Genomic DNA, 21,835 nt, shown 5'->3' with positions numbered 1-21,835 from the left:
TTGTCGGACCTACTCCTAGCACAAGCTTTACGCTTAGTTGGAGGGAATATTATTCATGATTAGCATGGCTAATATACTTTATTAAAAAAAACATTAAAGGAAAAGGTGACTGACTGACTGTATCAACGCACAGCTCAAACTACTGGACGGATCAGGTTGAAATTTTGCATGCAGATAGCTATTATGACGTAGGCATCCGCTTGGAAAGGATTTTTTAAAATTCAACCCCCCAAGGGGGTGAAATAGGGGTTTGAAATTTGTGTACCTACTACCTAGTCCACGCGGACGAAGTCGCGAGCATAAGCTAGTATCAAATAAACTTTTACAAGTGCTTTTGAATCGTGAAAATAAATAACATATAATATCATGATCAACCCATAGCCGGCTCACTACAGAGAACGGGTCTCCTCTCAGAATGAGAAGGGTTTTGGCCATAGTCTACTACGCTGGCTAGGTGCGGATTGGTAGAATATCTTATATAAGTAGGTAGCTGCATTATGTATTTAATCTTAATCCTAATCCTACTAATATTATAATTATGTCAAAGTGTGGATGTTTGGATGTTTGTTAGTCAATCACGCAAACCGGCTGAACGGATTTGGATGAAATTTGAAATGGAGATAGATTATACCCTGGATTAATACATAGGCTACTTTTTATCCCGGAAAATCAAAGAGTTCCCGCGGGAGTTTGAAAAATGTAAATCCACGCGGACGAAGTCGCGGTTATCAGCTAGTACCTATAAAGTATTTCAGTTTCAAAGGCTTCATAAAGTAGTGAAACAGACCCCATAAATTATGAGTTGTAGCCCCCTAAGCCGTTACTTATACCCGTGTCGAACGAAGTTCAAATGCCCCCAAACTTATGGCGATATTTACTTCCATAATGGCACAGGGATTTGTGACAGATTATCCCTTTATCAAACTTTTCGTTTACCTTCTTGACTCTTGTTTCTTCGTCGAAATTATATAATGTACTTAGGTGCTATAATTAATAAATGAGTAATTATAATCCATACTTAATCACCACCCACATTAAAATCTAGCTTATGCTCGTGACTTCGTCCGCGTGGACTACACAGATTTCAAACCCCTATTTCACCCCCTTAGGATAGCATTTTCAAAAATCCTTTCTTAGCGAATGCCTACGTCATAATAGCTATCTGCATGCCAAATTTCAGCCCGATCCGTCCAGTAGTTTGAGCTGTACGACTGATAGATCAGTCAGTCAGTCAGTCACTTTTTCCTTTTATATATTTAGATGTAAAAGTCGGTTGCTCCGTTGCGACGTGATTGAAGGACAAACCAACAAACACACACTTTCGCGTTTATAATATAGGTACTGATATCCATTACTGAAATGTCAACGACCAAGATATTAGAGGTTCGATCTGTCTCAATAGCTCTAGAAAATAATGGAGAAGTTATTGCTGTTAGAGTTGGAACTAATTGCGTTTTAATTGCTGTCAAGCATTTCTAATTAATGAAAACGACTTGGAGGCGTGATGTCTGATATTAATTGATTTAGGCTGCTTTTCCACCAAAGATATGCTATGCAGCTATGCTGTGAGCTATGCTATGCTGTGATTTTATGCACATTCATACAAAACACGTCGATTCGTGGCTCCGTGGTGGCGTGATTGAACGACAAACTAACAAACAGACATTATTATTTTATGGTCTAACGGTTGACTTTTTTTGACAGCTTTGCTCGCTATTCATACAAAAAACCAGTTTGCGAATGGGACTCGCTCACGAAGAGTTCCGTACTATCGTACAAAAAATTAAAATTAAATATTACGGTTCATGAGATACAGCCCGCTGACAGACAGACGGACGGACAGCGGAGGCTTAGTAAGAGTCCCTTTCGGGTACGGAACCTTCAAAAGATGCAGTTTATGCTGCCGCTTGCTACTGAAACAATGGTACTGATTCTGAGCACAACTAAATATTAGAGCATTCGCATCCTCTTCTTACTAATATAATATGAAAAGGACAGACATAGTTTGACAGTTTTAAGTTTAATTTAGAGCCGTCAAACCTCGTGACTTTAGCTGCCAGTCGCGAGCGTATCGTTTAAATTTGTTAAATTAAAATTTAGATGCCTTAAATTAATGTAAAATTCATGTTCCTTCCTTTTTTTTATTAAGCCTTTAATGCTGATAGTTTTTCTTTTTTAATATTTATCTATAATTTTAGTCTTTTAAAATAGAATTTGTTTTTTTCTTTAGCTATCAGCGTGTCCTCTCGACACATAGGCCTCTTCCAGCAGCTTCCACTTTTGCCTGTCACGCGCTGTCCTTTTCCATGTTGCTCCTCCAACTTTTCTTATGTCGTCTTCCCATCCTTCCTTTTTTAGCAATATTAAAAAGAAGAGGATGCAGATACTCTAAATTTAGTTTAGCGAAAAACAACAGAATCGTTGCCATTTTCCCTGTAAATGGGATGCAAGTGTTTCAAAGTGAACAGTTTGTTTGAAAAGGGTTACGCGGTGAACTTTAAACGCGGTGAATGGATGCTGCTTCAGTTTTGCATTGCAACACTTGAACCGTAACGTTCCTCGTTTGAAACTGAAGCTCTGCTTCTAAATGCAGTGTCTTTGATATTTCAGCTCGGTGCTTTTAGCTTAATTAATAAAATTGTATCTAGTCTAAATTAGACGCTCGAATTGAGGGTGGTCCTTTAATGAAAATAAGATACATGCAGGATTTTCTATGAGTTCATCATGATCAACCCATCACCGGCTCACTACTACAACTATGTAATTCTCTTTGTAAACAATCTAGAAGAGTGTTGCAATGTGCACAGGTTCCAGTGCAAAGAATTTCGCGGTGAACTATAAGCGTGGTATATGAATGTTTGTGCCGTTCTACACTTGAACAGTAACTTTCCTCGTTTGAAATAAACTCGATGTCGAAGTTTTGCGTATTTCACGGTGAAATTTTCACCTCCGCGTTCCAGTTTTATTGCGATCTAGAGTACTATAGTTAGTGAGTAGTGGGTATATGCGACTAGAAGTTCCTACGTGTTACAACTATGTAATTCTCCTTGTAAACATCTAGAAGAGTGTTTCGAAGTGCACAGCTTCCACGTTGAGTGTAGTTTCCAGCGCAAAGGATTTCGCGGTGAACTTTAAGCGTTGTAAATTGTTGTCGTGGTAAAAATGTTTGTGCCGTTCTACACTTGAACCATAACTTTCCTCGTTTGAAATAAACCCATATAAGCTCGGTGTCGAAGTTTTGCGTATTTCACTGTGAAATTTACGCGGTTCCAGTTTTATTGCGATCTAGAGAACTTATACTAGTGACTGTGAGTAGTGGGTACATGCGACTAGGAGTTCCTACGTGTTACAACTATGTAATTCTCTTTGTAAACATCTAGAAAAGTGTTTCAAAGTGCACAGCATCCACGTTGAGTGCAGTTTCCAGCGCAAAGGATTTCGCGGTGAACTTTATGTTTGTGCCGCTCTACACTGACATGAACTATAACTTTTCTCGTTTGAAATAAACCCGTATAAACTCGGTGTCAAAGTTTTGCGTATTTCACGGTGAAATTTTCACCTCCGCGTTCTAGTTTTATTGCAATCTAGATTCATTGCGATCTAGAGAACTATAGTTAGTGAGTAGTGGGTATATGCGACTAGGAGTTCCTACGTGTTATATCACTTACAACTATGTAATTCTCTTTGTAAACATCTAGAAAAGTGTTTCAAAGTGCACAACTTCCACGTTGAGTGTATACCAGTGCAAAGGATTTCGCGGTGAACTATAAGCGTGGTATATGAATGTATGTGCCGTTTTACACTTGAACTATAAATTTCCTCGTTTGAAGTAAACCCGTATAAACTCGATTTCGAAGTTTTGTGTATTTCACGGTGAAATTTTCACCTCTGCGTTCTAGTTTTATTGTGATCTAGAGAACTTATAGCTAGTGAGTAGTAGGTACACGCGACTAGGAGTTCCTACGTGTTACAACTATGTAATTCTCTTTGTAAACATCTAGAAGAGTGTTTCAAAGTGCACAGCTTCTATACTGAGTGCAGTTTCCAGCGCAAAGGATTTCGCGGTGAACTATAAGCGTGGTATATGAATGTTTGTGCCGTTCCACACTTGCACTATAACTTTCCTCGTTTGAAATAAACTTGGTGTCGAAGTTTGCGTATTTCACGGTGAAATTTTCACCTCCACGTTCTAGTTTTATTGCGGTCTAGATTATGTGCGGCGCTCAATACTTATTGCCACTTTCCGAAGTAGGAGCAGGAACTAGGAACCCATTAGGAAGTATTTACAGTACCTACTCGTTTTCTCATTGCAGTGTAGGAAGTTCAGCTAAGTGAAAGAAACACTTTTATTCAATTTATATTTTTCGAATGAACAATATATTTGCCAATGAATTCTTTCAATGGGTTGTATGGGGACCTAAAAAAATATAGTAAAAAGTGAAGCTAACGAACAAAAAATTCGCTTCTGTCAAGTGTACCTCTTTTGAATAAAAATATATAGTAGAGATTCTTGAATTTTATTATTTTATGTTAAACTAGATGATACCCGCGGCTTCGTCCGCGTGGATTCCCGAAAAATTTCAAATCTCCTATATCCATCTCCGGCATGCTCCTGCAAAATGTAGGCCAATTTTGGCCAAGTCGACGGTTTGACCGAAGGTGGTTTATTTGGATGGCCGAAGGCTCGATGTGACTCTAGTAATCACACAGCATAGAGATGCATACTCGTTTTTTAACAAAGTAAATATCTTCATTTCTATATATCTATGGTCATTATTATCAGTCTGTGACCTCGAAGGTCAGGTAGATTAAAATAGTAACACGTTACATAGTTACGAAGCAAATTGGCATGCGCTTTGTAAAGGTTAATGTGAATTGACCTTTACCTTCGTCCCGAATTGAAGCTCCCTTATAATATTCCGAGTAGGGTCTGGAACACAGTTTAACAATGTTACAGTCGACTAGTAGGTAAGTATATGCCTGTTTTATAATTTTTAGTGTTTTACCTATACTTACACACACCTGAGAAAACTTCTAAATAATTTTACTAACCTACTTCCTTCGGAAACTACCTTCAAAGGCCCTTATTACAATGCACCTACTATTCAATAAATGCCTTTTCCATACAATTTAACCTTCATCTGTACGATTAGGTACCTATACATTGTGCTGAAAATAGATTTTTTTAATAATTTATCCATACTAATATTATAAATGCGAGAGTCGAGTTTGCCGTCGAGTGCAGTCGAGTGCCGAGTTTCTTGCTGGTTCTTCTCGGTAGGAAAGGCATTCCGAATCAGTGGTAGATGCATCCGACTATTCGTAAGTAAGTACTTGTAAAAGTTTATACGAATAAAAAAGATTTTTTTTTTTAGTGTGTCTGTCTGTCTGCCTGCTAGCCTTTCACGGCCCATCCTTTCGGAATCCGGAAGGACATTTACTTTTTATCCTGTAAAATCAAAGAGTTTCCACTGGATTTTTAAGTACCTCAATCCACGTGGATGAAGTCGCGGGCATCATCTAGCTAGTCTAGAGAAAATGTGGCGGCGGCCATTTATCTGACTATAAAGTGTTAACCAACTGTATGCTTGCTAAACCACGGTCATAATTAAAAGAATAGCTACTATTTGTGCTTGCGGGATCCTCTAATACTAATTAATCCCTCTGCGTTGCTCCGGCACAATGGAACTCATCAGATCTGTTTGAAGATATTTGCCGTGGGCGAAGAACACCATTTTAATTTACTTACTCGAATGAATACTAGGTATGTTTGTTGTGGGTCCTTTGTAGAGCGGTTCCGTACCACAAAAGGAAAAACGTAACCGTTATAGAATCATTTTGTTGTCTGTCTGTCTGTCGGTCTGTCAAGAAAACTACAGGGTACTTCCCGTTGACCTAGAATCATGAAAGGCTGGTAGGTTGGTCTTATAGCAGACATTTGGGGAAAAATCTGAAAACCGTGAATTTGTGGTTACATCACACAAAAAAAAATTGTGGTCATATAAACTAATAATTAGTATTTTCATTTCATTTCATTTTCGAAGTAGGATAACTATATCAAGTGGGGCTGTATCAACTGTATCATATAATGTTATATCATCAGTTATCATTATGTGTCAAATTTTGCGAGGAGATGTTAATGCTCCAGAACTTCATAACCAACTGTGTCGCATACGTGTCCCTGAATCCAACAGTAATCTTCGTCCACGAAAAAATAAACTTTTCGTGGTCCCACATCATCGCACTATTGCTAGATCTATGTCACCTATACCCCGTTCATTAGCATCATTCAACGCGCTTTTGGACAATAATGCTCAATGGGACCCATTTAATGATGGGTCTATAATACTGGTTCGGGAGTTACTGAAGTACGCTGAGAGCATTGCATGAATATGTCATTCAATGTTCTCAGCGTACATATTCAAAATTCTTTGATCTTTTATCGTTTTGTATTTTATGTCTTTTTTCTTGTACCTTTATTTGTATTTAAATTTATTATTAATCATCTAGTTAGTGTAAGTGGCACTGCCGTTCTAATTAGATATAAAATAAATAAAATAAATAAAATAAATAAAATAAATAAAATAAATAAAATAAATAAAATAAATATGAAAGGGCTTCACCTGTGCATTCTAAAACAGTTTTTTTTAAATTCATCATAGTTTTTGAATTATCGTGCAAAATGTCAAAAAAATACGACGGTAGTACGGAACCCTCGTTGCGCGAGCCTGACTCACACTTGGCCGGTTTTTTTTTGGTTTAGGTGCTGTGTGGTTTTTTCCAAAAAATATATTCGCTTTTTTGAAAAGTAACCTTCCAGTTCCTACCGTTTCCGGTTTAATTATGTAATGCAAAGTCCGTGGACGGCGGACCATTTAAACATTAAACGTTTCGTAAAGTAGCGGCCAGCGCCAGCGTATCTGGATCCCGTGCTGATGTTATAATAAAGAGAATCTTTCTTAAAAATTCAATTTTTCAGAAAATAAAAATAAAGGCTTGGTTAGACACATTGCGTGGCCGCAGCGACGGCTGAAGATGTCAGGACGTCGCGTCGTCGCATCGAACACGCGCATATGATTTGTAATACACGGTTCCCCTGAACACCGAGTGGGCGTCTACAATAGTGCGCGCAAAACAAGTATTGTGTGTAAATTTTGAGAAAGGATTCGTCATATTTGCTGTGTCAACTGTCATGTCAAAAGTACGGTTTACCGTATAACGCGTAAAATTTAACTCCTCAGCGTCATTTTAACTTTTTGTGTCAAATTTCATGTCATAAGTACGATTTTAGTCCTTATTTTAAAGGTGAACCGTCCTTTTAACATGACAGTTGATTTTTATTCATTTTTCATTTAGTCATTTTTTACGGACTATACAAACTTTTACTAAAACATACTTTTGATATGACAGTTGACACATAAAGCAATTAGGGCGAATCCGTTCTTAAAATTTACTCATTCTAGTCTAATCTGAATACGAGGCCTATGACTGCGCATTGTACAAAAACAGATCTGTGTCGGGCTTGTTTATTATCCTTAGACTATGACCTGGGCAAATCAGCATCAGACTAGACTGCTTGTTTTATGATCACTTTACAGGCACTACGGCTATGACAACGACTACGTTTTTCAAAATCCCGCGGGAACTCTTTGATTTTCCGAGATAAAAAGTAGCCTATGTGTTAATCCAAGACATAACCTATTCCCATTCCAAATTTCAGCCAAATCCGTCCAGTAGTTTTTGCGTGATTGAGTAACAAACATCAAAACATCCAAACGTCCACACTTTCACATTTGTAATATTAATATTAGGATATCGTCTATATTATAACTTGTTCACAACGACAAATACAGTGACTCCCTTACCACATAACCTTGGTTCTATACTTACATTAAAATATCGTATTTCTTTGCAATTTCATCGAAATAGTAGTAATATTTCAATTTCATAATAAATTCATACACGCAGTGAAATTCGCGGTTGGGTGTAATTTATGACCTGCCGCCGGTTGTTATGAACTTAATAGCTAACAATAACCGTTCCATATACGGCTTCAACGATGAAAAAGAAATGAAGTACATAATTTACTTCTAATAAATATCAAAGTAGTAGAACTTAATTTTTCCTGATGACGTGTAAACTGTAATGGGGAAATTAATTCATTGCTTGCCTGGTAGCTGCTTTTTCCTGCATAGCCATTCGTATTGTAACCCGAACTTGAATTATTAGCCGAATTCCAATAGTGCAGTCGTACCATAAATGATGACCTTGCCGGCCAATCAGTACCTACCCTTGTTATAAATGCGAAAGTGTGTTTGTTCGTTGGTTTGTCCTTCAATCACATCGCAACGGTGCGACGGATTGACGTGATTTTTTGCATGGGCATAGATAAAGACCTGGAGAGTGACATAGGCTACTTTTTATCCCGGAGAAGCAAAGATTTCCCAAGGGATTTTTAAAAAACTTAATTTCACGCGAACGAAGTCGCGGGTATCAGCTAGTATAAAATATTTTAAAAATATAGCACTAGAGTAGGTACCTACTAGAGTATAATAAATGAAATCTGTCCAACTTGGAAAGTGATAAATATATCGCAGCGAAATTGGCGGTTAGGTGAAGATTTATGGACAAATTGCAGCCTGTGAACTTAGCTTGGCCGTAAAAACTTAACTAGGCCGAATTCACACACCGTTGAGAACATTAGGTATGCGAAAATCAGGCATGCAAACAAAAAAGATTCCAACGAATTGAGAACCTCCTCCTTTTTTAAGTCGGTTAAAAAGGGCTGCCACAGTAAATCTTCCACGATTAGCGCGCCTTCATGGCCTATATTAAATTTATCTATCATCAGTCAAAAAGATCTGCTAACTTGATAATTTAAAAATTACATATTTTCAAAAGTTTGAAACAAACCAGAGGAGTACAATTTTCAAGTATCTATTTGTAATCCCAAAACTAACCTATCATACAATTCCTTATAAACACTATTGAACGTGTCATGTCTTTTACAGAAATGTTCACTCGTTGTCACGCATATTGGATGTTTTCCATCATACATTATTCCATTGTACGATATCTTATACTTCTTCACTTCATCCAGTATATTTCTTAAACACGCACATTGCCATGGGTTCTGATTGAAGTAAAACTTTGTAAGTATCGCCCCAGAGTTTTTTAACTCCAAGCAAAAGTTGTCAGCCAAATATGTTATACGATTACTTGCCAGATTCAAGTTCTTTAGCGATGTCCCACGAAAAGCGTTTACAGGAATACTTGTTATTTCATTATGTGACAAATCAATATTACCTATGCTCTTCATATCCTTAAATAGAGTATCCGGTATATCGGTTAATTTATTACCTCGTAATACTATAACTCTGAGCTTCTTACATGGCTTGAATGTATTAGAATCAATCGATTCTATAACGTTATAGGCTAAATTAAGTGTATTTAGATTGTCCAGATTAATAAATGCTGTTGCATCGTCAAGTTTTGTGATCTGATTGGTAGATATTATTAATTCTCGCAATGTTCTAAGATTGCGCCCAATAGCAAATGCAGGTATTTCAGTGATTAGGCACCGATCTAAATTTAACGTTCTCAAATCCTCCAAAGCATTTAATAAGTTTTCTGGTGCTCGATTCATGTTATTTCTAGCGAAACTTATGTAATTTATTTTCGTCGTTTGATCAAAAATATAAGGATTTATATCTTTACCTTTCAACGAATTACCAGATAAGTCTAACCATTTTAATTTCATTAGCGGATCAAATATTCCGAGCTCCAAATTTTCAATTTTGTTCCCACTTAAATCTAAAGTATTCAAATTAGGTTTCTGATCGAATAGTCCAAGCGGAAATCCGGTCAGCAAATTCTGTGATAAATTCAGATGGTTAACTTCTACCATGCCATCGAGGACTCCCAATTTCAGTTCGGAGATTTTATTTTGTGATATATCGAGGTATTCTAGTGCAAATAGGTTTTCGAATGCTTCTAATTCTACTTCGGAAATTCTGCAAGCTCGGAGAGTTAGTTTTATAGTATCGTTGTTATCAGATACTAGGCCTCTTTGTAGTTTGTAGTCGGAGTTATCATTTGGAGTGCAAGTGACGTGGTATTGTGTTTGCTGGTTCATGATTTCGCATTTCGGTGTCGCTTTGACGAAGGTAAGGAATAGAAGTAGGAGATGACAACTGCAATATATTTTTGATATCGGCATCTGAAAGGAGACAGGTTTTTGGGATGAATACGACTCATTGAAAATTGAGGGCACATCAAAGATGTTTAATAATATTTAGAAATAGTTAAAACATTTCCTTTCCATGTTTTGGATGGATTGGAAGAGGGGGATTCCAACATCAATGGATTGGATGATCCGATTCAAAATTTTTAATGGTATTTTGCCATAACGTAATTTTTGACGACCTCCCTGGTGCAGTGGTGAGTGCTGTGGTTTTATAAATGAGAGGTTCTGGGTTCGATTTCAGGTTGGGCCCATTTGGAAAATTCTGCACCAGTAGGGCGATTTCGTAAAACCTGCATCAATCATTATTACAATCTCAATTGTTCTGATTGGCTGAATTTGTGCGATTCTTGTTGCAAAAATACATTTTAGCCAATAATGAGCGAGCGTCAACCAATCAGAAGTGATTGCGATCGTGCAGAAATGCAGCTGTCATTTTACCGCAATCGCGCAGCAGGTCTGCAAAACGGTCTGATGGAAAGCTTTGCAACTCTACCGGCAAAGTCACCGCGAATCGATTTAGTTTTCCGGTACGATGCGGCGCAGCGTAGAAACTAGAACCGATCACACGGACAAAGTCGCGGTCAATAGCCTGTAATTAAAAACTGTACAAAGTTTCAAACATGAACGATGCCCAAACGCATAGATAACGTCCAAATAAACATTAATATTTTTAAATAAGAAGATAAATTATATATTACTAGCTCACGTTAATTAAATTATATGCTCACGACTTCGTCCGCGTGGACTACACAAATTTCAATCCCCTATTTCAGCCCCTTATTTTCAGCTCGATCCGTCCAGTAGTTTGAGCTATGCGTTGATAGATCAGTCAGTCAGTCAGTCACCTTTTCCTTTTATATATTTAAAGATATCCCATACCTTATAGTCAAACTGCACACCACAAAAGTTCACAGCCGTGACTTTTATCCTTGTGTGCACTTTAATTCACCAATGAAAGTTTCACAAATCTTTCACAAAATCATCATGCTTGCAATTAATTTCTTTTGTTTTTGTCACTGTCACTGCCTTGATCAATATTTTAACTTTTGAATATTGCAAAATGCTACGTCCGTACCTACGCGTTGTACGCGTTTAGTCGCTCTTTATAGTGGTGATGCTAAACTGGTTAGTGTCACTGACCTGTACAAGTGCGCTGGAGTTGCTGTTGCCGACCTGTTATTGAACCAAGCTGATTGTCGCCATTTTGGCGCAGATAGCAGCAGTGAACGTTTCGTGAGCGTACTTGGAATTAAATGTGAACATCAGAACATCAAGTGTCAACACAAAAGACCATTTGATATAAAGTGTTTTAAGTCCACTGCTAGACATAGGTCTCTTGTAGGGACTTCCACACCAGCAGGAGAATCCAGCGGCTCCCTGCGACTCGTCCCATGTCGTCCGTCCACCTAGTCTTCTAACACGAACGAACTATGTGCCCTACCCATTGCCACTTCACCTTCGCAACCGTTGAAGTGGCAATGGGTAGGGCACATAGTTCGTAAAACCAATAGACGTTGGGATCCCAAGGTGCTGGAATAACGACCTCGCATCGGAATTTGGAAGACACCCCACTAGGTGGACGGACGACATCTGACGAGTCGCAGGGAGCCGCTGATTTCTCCTGCTGGTGTGGAAATCCCCACAAGAGACCTATGTTTAACAGTGGACGTCTATCGGTTGATGATGATGATGATGATTTTTTTATTTCCGGTATGTTCGGTGGGGCGCTTTGAATCAGCACAAAAATAACTGTCATTGTGTTTTGCCACACCTTAACTAGCGTACTTGTATATGTCCATATCTATGGTTAATGTTGGATATTGCGGTTTTGTGTTGTGATAAACACATCACTTACTTTGTGTACATAGAAAACTAGACTTTACTTGCAGTATTAATAGAGTTGATATTGATTTAACGTAAACAGTCTGGACTCGTGATTCTTTAATCAACATAATGTAATTATTGCAGCGTATACAAAACTGACCCTTATTACTATCGTGACATGGCACGAGCATTTAAGGAAATCCAGAGTTTCAAAAGGTTTTAAGATAATATAATTACTACTCACCATAATATTAAGGCCCCCTATTATAAATGCGAAAGTGTGTTTGTTTGTTGGTTTGTCCTTCAATCACGTCGCAACGGAGCAACGGATGAACGTGATTTTTGCATGGGTATAGTTTAAGACCTGGAGAGGAGCGACATAGGTTACTTTTTATCCCGGAAAATGAAAGAGTTCCCACGGGATTTTTAAAAACCTAAATCCACGGGTACGAAGTCACGGGCATCAGCTAGTATTATTATAAATGCAAAAGTGTGTTTGTTTTAGAGGTGTCAAATACAGGTTCATGTGTGTATCACAATATTATCACGTGTTACAGACAAATATTTAATAATTATTAACGTTACATTATTTTGTTACAAAAAAAAAAATGCTTGAACCGTGAGGCGCAAGCAGAAAAATGGGTGCAATCGATTTTCGACCTTATTGACATACGTCAGAAAACAGCATTTTAGCAATCTATGAATTATACTGAGCAAGAATATGACAAAAAACAACTTTCTCATAACCGTCAATAAGGTCGAGATTTGCTTGCACCGATTTCACCATGAGGCGCAAGCAGATAAATGGGTGCAAGCGATTTCCGACCTTATTGACATAGGGAACAACATTTTAACAATCTATGAATGATACCTACTGAACAAGAATATGACAAAAAACAACTTTCTCATAACCGTCAATAAGGTCGAGAACTAGGGTATAGCTTGTATTTAACTCGATTGATTTAAATTTTAAATTTTACTCTTAATAGGTACCCAATCCATACCTTCGCGACAGGTCGAAATGGCAATCGGGGAGGGAATGCCCCGCACACCCGCACGGCCCCTGTGCTAACCCAGTGCGGGCGAGCGAGGGTGACGTGCGGGTGTGCGGGGTGTCACCCCCGCCTCATACCCCGATTGCCATCTCAACCTGTCGCGGAATACAGTACCTAGTACCTACCTATGTATGTAAAAATAAAAACAAGTAGAACGATAAAGCAATGTCAAGTAGATACCTACAATACAATAGGTAGGTAAGTTTACCTAGTTACCTATAAAAAAATCTTTTTAGTAGGTAACTACTATATTTATTATCATACATTTCTACATATTTATTATCATACGAATTATAAAATGATGATGATGATTTCTAAAAAGAACAATACCACTTCACGTACCTAACCTATTACCTATAATACTTAAATGTATGATAATACCTACACTTTGAAAAACATTTTCTCATACGACTTATAAAATGACGCAAGTATTTCCAAAAAGAACAAATCTACTATAATAGGTATTATTAACGCGCGACACAAATCTATCACAACACAAAAATGTACCTAATCTACATTATTTTGCCTAATCTACATTACAATTATTCGCATTAAATATTTATCGACACTCAAGTTCACAAATAAATAAAACTGCATTCAAAATTTATTACGAAACAAACAAAATGATAAAAATACTAGCCGCATACTCGTATCATCACAGTCAACATGTAACAGGCCAATACGAAAATTCGATGTAATAATTATTCACCGTCGAATCGCGACGATATTTGTATTCAGCTGTACCTACCTAATATATTTTATTCTAATATCGTCGCTCGGTCGCGCCGCGCGCGGCGTATCAAAGATCGAACGCCTGAGTTATTTTTTAGGAAGGATTTTCTCAAATGTTCACTACTTATTATATATTGTATTCAATTTTGTTTTAATCTAAAAACGAATATCTTGAATACATTTATATATTTAATAAATTTATTAGGTACATTATTTTTTGACACCTCTAGTTTGTTTGTTGGTTTGTTGGTTTATTGGTTCGTAGGTTTGTTGGTTTGTCCTTTGATCACGTCGCAAGGGACCAACGGATCGACGTGATTTTTTGCATGAGTATAGTTAAAGAACTGGAGAGTGACATAGGCTACTTTTTGTCCCGGAATATCAAAGAGTTCCCACGGGATTTAAAGAATCTAAATCCACGCGGACGAAGTCGCGGGCATCAGCTAGTAATACTGATAAAATTAAAACAATGTCGCACCCAAAGTGACGACATGAAAAATCGCGTGTTCAATTTAGTTGGACTTGGAACAATGGAAATATATTCATAATTAATTATATTCATTATAAAATTGTGTCAGGTTCAAAATAATTTCATTTTAACATGCTAGCAATGTTTGCTTTCGATGTCCTATTTTTTTTTTTTACCAATTCCTATTTAAAGCTACGGCCACACCTGCGCGTCATGAACGCAGAAAGCGGGCCGCGCCGCGATGCGGGAGCGTCTACGACGCGCGGCGCGTGTAAAGTACCTTCATACATTTTGAGATCTCACTCGCCATTTTATCTCTAAACTAGCTGATGCTCGCGACTTACTTACGCGTGGATTTAGGTTTTTAAAAATCACGTGGAAACTCTTTGATTTTCCGGGATTAAAAGTAGGTAGCCTATGTCCTTCCCCGGGATGCAAGCTATATCTGTATGAAATTTCGTCAAAATCGGTTGAACGGTTGAGCCGTGAAACAGATTGTTTAATTTAATTACCCAAATAAAAATAGAAATGAATTAATTATATTTTAATTTAATAAAATAAAAGTTCCTACGGGTCACTTAACAAGTTAGTAAATAATAATAAATAGTAAAGACAGTAAAAACCAACCGCGTTTCTGAACGTTTCATTATCACGTAGTATTTTTAATTGAAAGAAAAAAGTAAGTAGGTAGGACGCATAGCCGACAGTTCGAATTTCAACTCGTACTTTGCGCCCTAAGGAGCAAAATTACCACTTTCCACTCAGATTTCAAAGGGCAAAAGGATTGTTTCCGAGCGAGTGAGGTGAAAAAATCTTTGCTAAACGGACTTGACGTTTTATTATTATGAAAGTTACTCTGTTATCTATATTTTACATCATTAGCTGCAAAAAGTCTGAACTCTGAATATAAAGCTGAACTGCTAGCGACAAAGAAAATGAACATTTAAGCTCCTTGCTTTGAAAAGGGACTTTCTGTTACATCATAGGCATCTTGTTAGTTCTTTTAGCAGAAATGTATAAAATGCTATCTTCTAATGTCCGCTCTACACTTGCACACGGATCGCGGCGCAAAGGTCCGTAAAGTGTAAACCATCCAAATAGTGTGACTTGGAAACAAATTTTTGCCAATAAATTGACTATTGACTATAATGGGGAATAGAAGTTAGAACATGCATCCACATTCCACACCTTTGTTCACGCCGTTCACTAGTTTTCGCGCTGTGGTTGCGGAAGGAGGAAAATCACAGATTAGAGAATTAAAGAGGAAAATTCTCACAGATACCTCGGTATTTCGGGCATGCCTGAGTCTCTACTCCATTGGGGTTGTTGCCCAAAGTCCTACGGACTAAAAACCTCATCACCTCCTTCGGTCTATCTTTCAGGTAACCTTATGCATTTCATCTGAAAGATGTCTGTTTTAGGCGCTATCTTGTGTCTGCCTATCCCATTCGTTCTTAAAAAGAAAGTGATATTTGTGACATGCTTAAATCCTCCTTAAACGCATACAGGGTGTAACCAGAACTCTAGCAAAAATTTAGCGTTATTGTTATACTACGTAAACACAATCCAATATCAATGACTATTTGCCCCATTTTGTAGTTTTTTCATTTAGCATTTAGCGATTTAGTATTTTTCAAACCCGCAATGTATAGTATAGCGTGCAAAACTCAGGTCAATGGACCGCCTACGACGCAACATTGACTCCGAGTGGCCTGGAGAGAGTGAATAAATAAAATATATTCGCATAACTTAAATTTCATTTAATATTTGAACAGTTAGTGCAAACTGTAACAACAGTGAATAAAATAACATAACGGTACATTTACCGAGCGATAAGTACTAAATAAACAACAAACGTTCACGAATATTTACAAAAATAACATTAAATTCAACCGATAAAAGTTTCACTGTAACAATATTACGAACAATTGCTTACTATAATTTTAAAAGTAGTCATTTAGTGGGTCGTCGGATGGTTACTTTAATTGAATAGGTAGCTAATGAAACAAAAACAACAGAATGTTAATATACATTTTGGATAATAAAACAAAACAGAATAGTATAAAAATGAAGTAAAAATTAAAATTAAAGAGCTCATTAGAGCCACCCGGCGTGAGTGGAAGAAAAAGATCAGAGCCACCCGGCACGGGGCACCCCACCTTTACCGCCGGTTAGTTAGTATTATTCTTTATATTATGGACTTCTACATAATTATAGACATACGGTCAATAAGTCAACTCCGTATCACCATCGGATAACCTCGGTCAATAAATTAAACTAAACGGTCAGCAATTAAAAGCAATGGCTAGATGCAATGAGAGGATATTTTCATGGACACTTTGTCGCTCATCTTGTAATTATTCATCAAATCTCGGAACGGCATTTTCCTTAAGGCGCTGTGGTTACCTAAGTTTTCTTCTCTCTCGCACATTCTAACATTTTCAATGATTGTGTAAGAATCAGTACTTTAACTTATGTAAACAATAAAACTGCGTTAATTTAATACGTATTTTTTTATTGTAATATTAGTTGTATTTCATAGAGAAACATAGCGAAAACATTCAGTATTTTTAATCGCCATTTTTCTCTATCAAAATTAGGTAGGTATAATACGATAAAATATGATTAAAATGAACGTATTTTATTTTGTAGCACTTGGCTGAGCCGCATTTGTTAAAAGTGTACTGATTCTTTCACAATTATTGAAAATGGTAGAATGTGCGAGAGAGAAGGAAACTTAGCTAACCTCTGCAAGGCGCCTCTGGAATTTTTCGAACAAAGCATTGTCTACGGCAGAAAGAATGAGATCCTATTTGAGCTCATTTTGAAATATTTTCGTCCTCGTTCAGTTCACTCAGTTCGTCCTCGTATTTCTGCGAATATACTCCTTCAGGGTCGTACTTTTCAACGAGTTGTTTCCAGTAATCATTTTCATGCTTCACCAGGTGTCCGATGACTTTACGGACCCCTTCCTTTTGTCCGTCTGTACAAGTATCGCATCCGTTCTGTAGTGCTTTTGTTATATGAGCTAGAATTTAAAAAAAAACTTTTTATGGTACCGAAGTAAAACAACGCAATATAGTTTCACTCAGTCCGTCTGTCTATCTGTCTGTATCACAGCCATTTTAAAAATTCTGCATCTAAGAGCAGACGCACGGATGGATAGAGGGACTGGACGAAACTAGGTATATGGGTTATATGGGTTGGTTTATTCCGGCGCTTCTTCTACTTGAGGTCTTTTGACTTTACTACTCAAGTATAAGAGGCGCCGGGTTAACCTAACCTAATAATGGTAATGTGTGGTACAGCCTTAAAAAATAAACGTTTTTCTTTCTTTCTTTCTTATTTTACTACGATACCCTAAATACGATGTAGGTAGCGGCAGCAGAGGTATGTAGGTAGTTATAGTTCGCGACAGGTCGACATGGCAATCGGGTTGACACCTCGCACACCTACACAGCGCCCCGCGCTAACCCGGTTCGGTATAGCGGGTGTGCGGGGCGTACCCTCCTCCATGACTCACCTCATATCCCGATTGCCATGTCATAGTAGGTCACTGAAGCATGGAACTTGACGCATGACCGAAAAAATCGGGCACTACCTATTAATCTTATACCAAGGGATGGTCCCTTCCTTAATCGTTGTACCATAGCATAGAGCTGTGAAGAGGGTTACGGGATGTTTGGTTAAAAAATTATTCCTATTACTTACATTTTAACTCTCTGCCCTCTGGTGTACATCGTGCTTTATCCAGAACGCATTTTATGTACGCTGTCAGCAACCTCTTGTTTGCCAGGACATCATCTATGTTTACGGAATTGAACCTGTCTTTGTTGACATGTGCTTGAACGTGTATGATACAAGCTATCAGGATCACAGCTAGGAGTAGGTTCATCCTATAAAATAGAAATATTATGTTACATTTCTCATCACACTATCTTCTTTTTAGGATTCCGTACCTCTAAAAGCAACGGAACCCTTAAAGGATCACTTTGTTGTCTGTCTGTCTGTCGGTCTGTCAAGAAACCTACAGGGTACTTCCCGTTGACCTAGAATCATGAAATTTGGCAGGTAGGTAGATCGTATAGCATACATTCGGGATAATTATCACCACTATATCTTAGAAATCCAACATCTGACCATCAAAAAAAGAGTAATTTATTACCTATTTTGAATAAATCATTTGACTTTTGACTTTTTGACTTTTGGGGAAAAATCTGAAAACCGTGAATTTGTGGTTACATCACACAAAAAAAAATTAATTGTGGTCATGAACTAGTAATTAGTATTTTCAAGTTTTGAAGTAAGATAACTATATCAAGTGGGGTATCATATGAAAGGTCTTCACCTGTGCAATCTAAAACAGATTTTTATTTAATTTTTATGCATCATAGTTTTTGAATTATCGTGCAAAATGTCGAAAAAATATCTCCTCGTTGCGCGAGCCTGAATCCCACTTGGCCGGTTTTTTAATATATGAAAGGAAAAGACATGTTGTACCGACCCCACGTAGCGTGGGATAAGGTAAGGAAGAAGAAGAAAAAAATAAAAGGAAAAGATGTCTGACTAACTGACTGATCTATCAACGCACAGACCAAACTAATCGGCCTGAAATTTGGCATGCAGATAGTTATTATGACGTAGGCATCCGCTAAGAAAGGATTTTTGGAAATTCTTGAACCCCTAAGGGATGAAATAGGGTTTTGAAATTTGTGTAGTCCACGCGGACGAAGTCGCGAGCATAAGCTAGTATAGGTATAAAAGGAAAAGGTGACTGACTGACTGACTAATCTATCAACGCACGGCTCAAACCAAATGCAGCATAAATGGCCGTATTTTTTGATTGTGTGACTTAGAATCTTGAGTTTTTTACAGCTCCAAGAGACTAGACATTAATTTCAAGTTGAAACGTCCAAGCCTTCTGAGAAAAGGATCTTGACAAGCACAATGTAGACAGACAGACGGACAGCGGAAACAAGACGACGGATGCTAGAAGGGTTCCCTTTTTAGTCAAGATAGGTGCGGAACCATAAAAATTGGCTTTTCTTAATACACCGCCTACGCCCAGAGACCTTATTCACAACCTAAAGGTCATCCTCAAACTAGTGAATGTATGTGAAGCTATTTGGAGGAGAAATAGCGAGGAAAGGGCATGTAGGTACCGGCAGGTACATAAAAGAAAACTAAAATAGCTGTATTGTATGGCTAATATATCTTCCCAATTTCTTAGCAAAACCTAAAATGACAGGTCTAAATATAATATTGCTTTCTATTAAGTATGGTAAAGTGCTCCCTGTGGAAAAAGGTAGCACTAGATTTTAATCCTGTCGTTTAGTTTAGTTTAAAGATTTTTTTTCTATGTCTCACAGTGCGCTCGACCACATAGTGTAGATTCCACCAATCAGATTATCGAAAATTGACGTGACAAGATAATCTGATTGGTGGAACCACACACTGTGCGTTCAAGCGCACTGTGAGACATTGTAATGATTGTGAATACGGGGGAGTCTTCTAAAGTTCGTAAGTAACAATCACACACTTACTTGATAATTACTATAAATCCTTTAACACACTCATGAACTGATTACTGAACTCCTTAAATAAACGTTATAAACTAATGAATCATTAACGATTTTCTTCATTTTATACCAGCCGGCGATCCTTGTGACGATTTCTTTCAATAATTTACATCTGCTTACTGTAACGGACACGCGATCAGATTTTAATTCGATAGAATTTTCTATTCAATGTCAACTTCATTAAAATTTATGAGAGAATTTTCTACGTTCCTTGACATTGTAATGAACCAGTTTTTTTTACAAACTAGCAAAGATGAATATTTAACAGAGGGCTCTCTGTCACTTGCTCCATACAAACGCAGATTCATTCTCATTTGAATATTAAGCTATTTATGTACTTACAGTATGCAGCCGAAAGTGATGAACATCGGCCTTTAGAATGACATTTCAGCTTTGTAGAGCGTTATATCTGTCACTGATACCCATATGACGTTTTGTCGGTCTCAACGACCGAGACAGTGCTCTACAAATCTGCAATCTCCTTCTAAAGATCGATGTTCATCACTTTAGGCCAACATGTTCCTACATTTGTTCCTACATTTAAAAATCACGAAAATTTTGTAGACACGTTTTAAAAACTTTTTATTTTTATTTATTTATTCAGATACAAGCTAGCCCTTGACTGCAATCACACCTGGTGGTAAGTGATGATGCAACGCACAATAGACGGAAACGTTTAAGTGCGGAAACCAGCCCAGAATGAAGATGAAGTGATGATGCAATCTAAGATGGAAGGGGGCTAACCTACGCTAAATCCCTTGGCGGCACGGATTTGCCGGTAGGGTGCACGACTGAAGCCTCCCACCAGGCCAGACCAGAAATTTAGAAAATAAAATTCCAAATCCCTGCCGGGAATCGAACCCGGGACCTCCCACTAAAAAGGCCACAGCGCTTACCATTGCGCCAGGGAGGTCGTCAGTTTCACAACTGCCCACATCTTTGAGAATATAATGGAGAACACTCAGACATGTAGTGCAGGTTTCGTCACGGGGTTTTCCTTCACCGTTAAGAGGGGTTTTGTTCGTACCGAGCTCCAAACAAACGTAGTTTGGCTCTCTTTAATTAACTCATTGTAGATACGTTCTTAGAACTAATATCTTTGTCTGTGATTTCCAGTAAAGTAGGCAAATATCAAACGACAGAAAAACAGTTTTACTGTATTTCAGATTTCAGACATATTAATAACTAGCTTATGCTCGCGACTTCGTCCGCGTGGACTACACAAATTTCAAACCCCTATTTCACCCCCTTAGGGGTTCAATATTCAAAATTCCTTTCTTAGCGGGGATGCCTACGTCATAATAGCTATCTGCATGCCAAATTTCAGCCCGATCCGTCCAGTAGTTCGAGCTGTGCATTGATAGATCAGTCAGTCAGTCAGTCAGTCACCTTTTCCTTTTATATTATATTTAGATTAAAGATTAATAATGAGTAGTAGCCGTGTTTTAGTTTTGAATCATTTGACCCAGGATATAAATAAAAATTACATTAAATAAATAAAAATACATTCGCCCAGTACCAATACAAATAAAAATACGAGTATATTCGGAAATATATTTTCCTAAAGCCACAGTCTAGTTTATTACGGGCTTACTAGAGAATTTATTAGCACAAAGCCCCCAAAAGACCCATTCACCTACGTACCCGCCTAGCCGACTTCGGACACCTGAAATTCTGCACAAATATTCAAAATTAGTTTTAGAAATAATATTAGTATCCTATTTCCTTTATAAGTCCCGCAAATTTCTATTGCGCTGGAACCATGTCTTATTAACATCGAAATGACGTCATTTTGACGTCAGCCGAAATAAAAATATACCATCAGCTTGAAACTTCAGCCTAGTGCTGACTACTCTCAATGTTTCCCACACCACCTGGGTGCCTGGTGCACTTCGAGTACACGAGTCATCATCATCATGATCAACCCATC

At 37.7% G+C, this 21,835-nt stretch overlaps 3 protein-coding genes across 17 annotated transcripts in view; 1 reads left to right on the top strand and 2 right to left on the bottom strand.

The window, feature by feature from the left end:
- The window catches only part of Trpm (transient receptor potential cation channel, subfamily M), a 215,297-nt gene that overhangs the window by 75,536 nt on the left and 117,926 nt on the right, over nt 1–21,835 (top strand). The window lies entirely within an intron of this gene.
- Nucleotides 8,922–11,341, bottom strand: LOC138403720 (phospholipase A2 inhibitor beta-like). The gene is made up of 2 exons (XM_069505362.1): nt 11,126–11,341; nt 8,922–10,219 (listed from the first exon to the last, which is right to left on the bottom strand). The coding sequence occupies exon 2, from the start codon at nt 10,217–10,219 to the stop codon at nt 8,930–8,932; it is 1,290 nt and encodes a 429-aa protein (XP_069361463.1). The 5' UTR covers nt 11,126–11,341; the 3' UTR covers nt 8,922–8,929.
- Nucleotides 16,559–19,919, bottom strand: LOC117991846 (allergen Tha p 1-like). The gene is made up of 3 exons (XM_034979485.2): nt 19,870–19,919; nt 18,038–18,222; nt 16,559–17,354 (listed from the first exon to the last, which is right to left on the bottom strand). Exons 2-3 carry the CDS (start codon nt 18,219–18,221, stop codon nt 17,146–17,148), a joined length of 393 nt encoding a protein of 130 aa, XP_034835376.1. The 5' UTR covers nt 18,222; nt 19,870–19,919; the 3' UTR covers nt 16,559–17,145.

Source organism: Maniola hyperantus, chromosome 20 (genome assembly GCF_902806685.2).
Source record: "Maniola hyperantus chromosome 20, iAphHyp1.2, whole genome shotgun sequence".
NCBI lineage: Eukaryota > Metazoa > Arthropoda > Insecta > Lepidoptera > Nymphalidae > Maniola > Maniola hyperantus.
The sequence above is the reverse complement of the archived record's forward strand: the minus strand, read 5'-3'. Positions and strand labels throughout refer to the sequence as shown.

What these genes read in the sequence shown, in the direction of transcription:
- LOC138403720 (XM_069505362.1), bottom strand. Translation starts at nt 10,219, where the DNA reads ATGCCGATATCAAAAATATATTGCAGTTGTCATCTCCTACTTCTATTC.
- LOC117991846 (XM_034979485.2), bottom strand. Translation starts at nt 18,221, where the DNA reads ATGAACCTACTCCTAGCTGTGATCCTGATAGCTTGTATCATACACGTT. An exon ending in AGAGGGCAGAGAGTTAAAAT is followed by an intron (nt 17,355 to 18,037) that starts GTAAGTAATAGG and finishes TTTAAATTCTAG; the next exon opens with CTCATATAACAAAAGCACTA.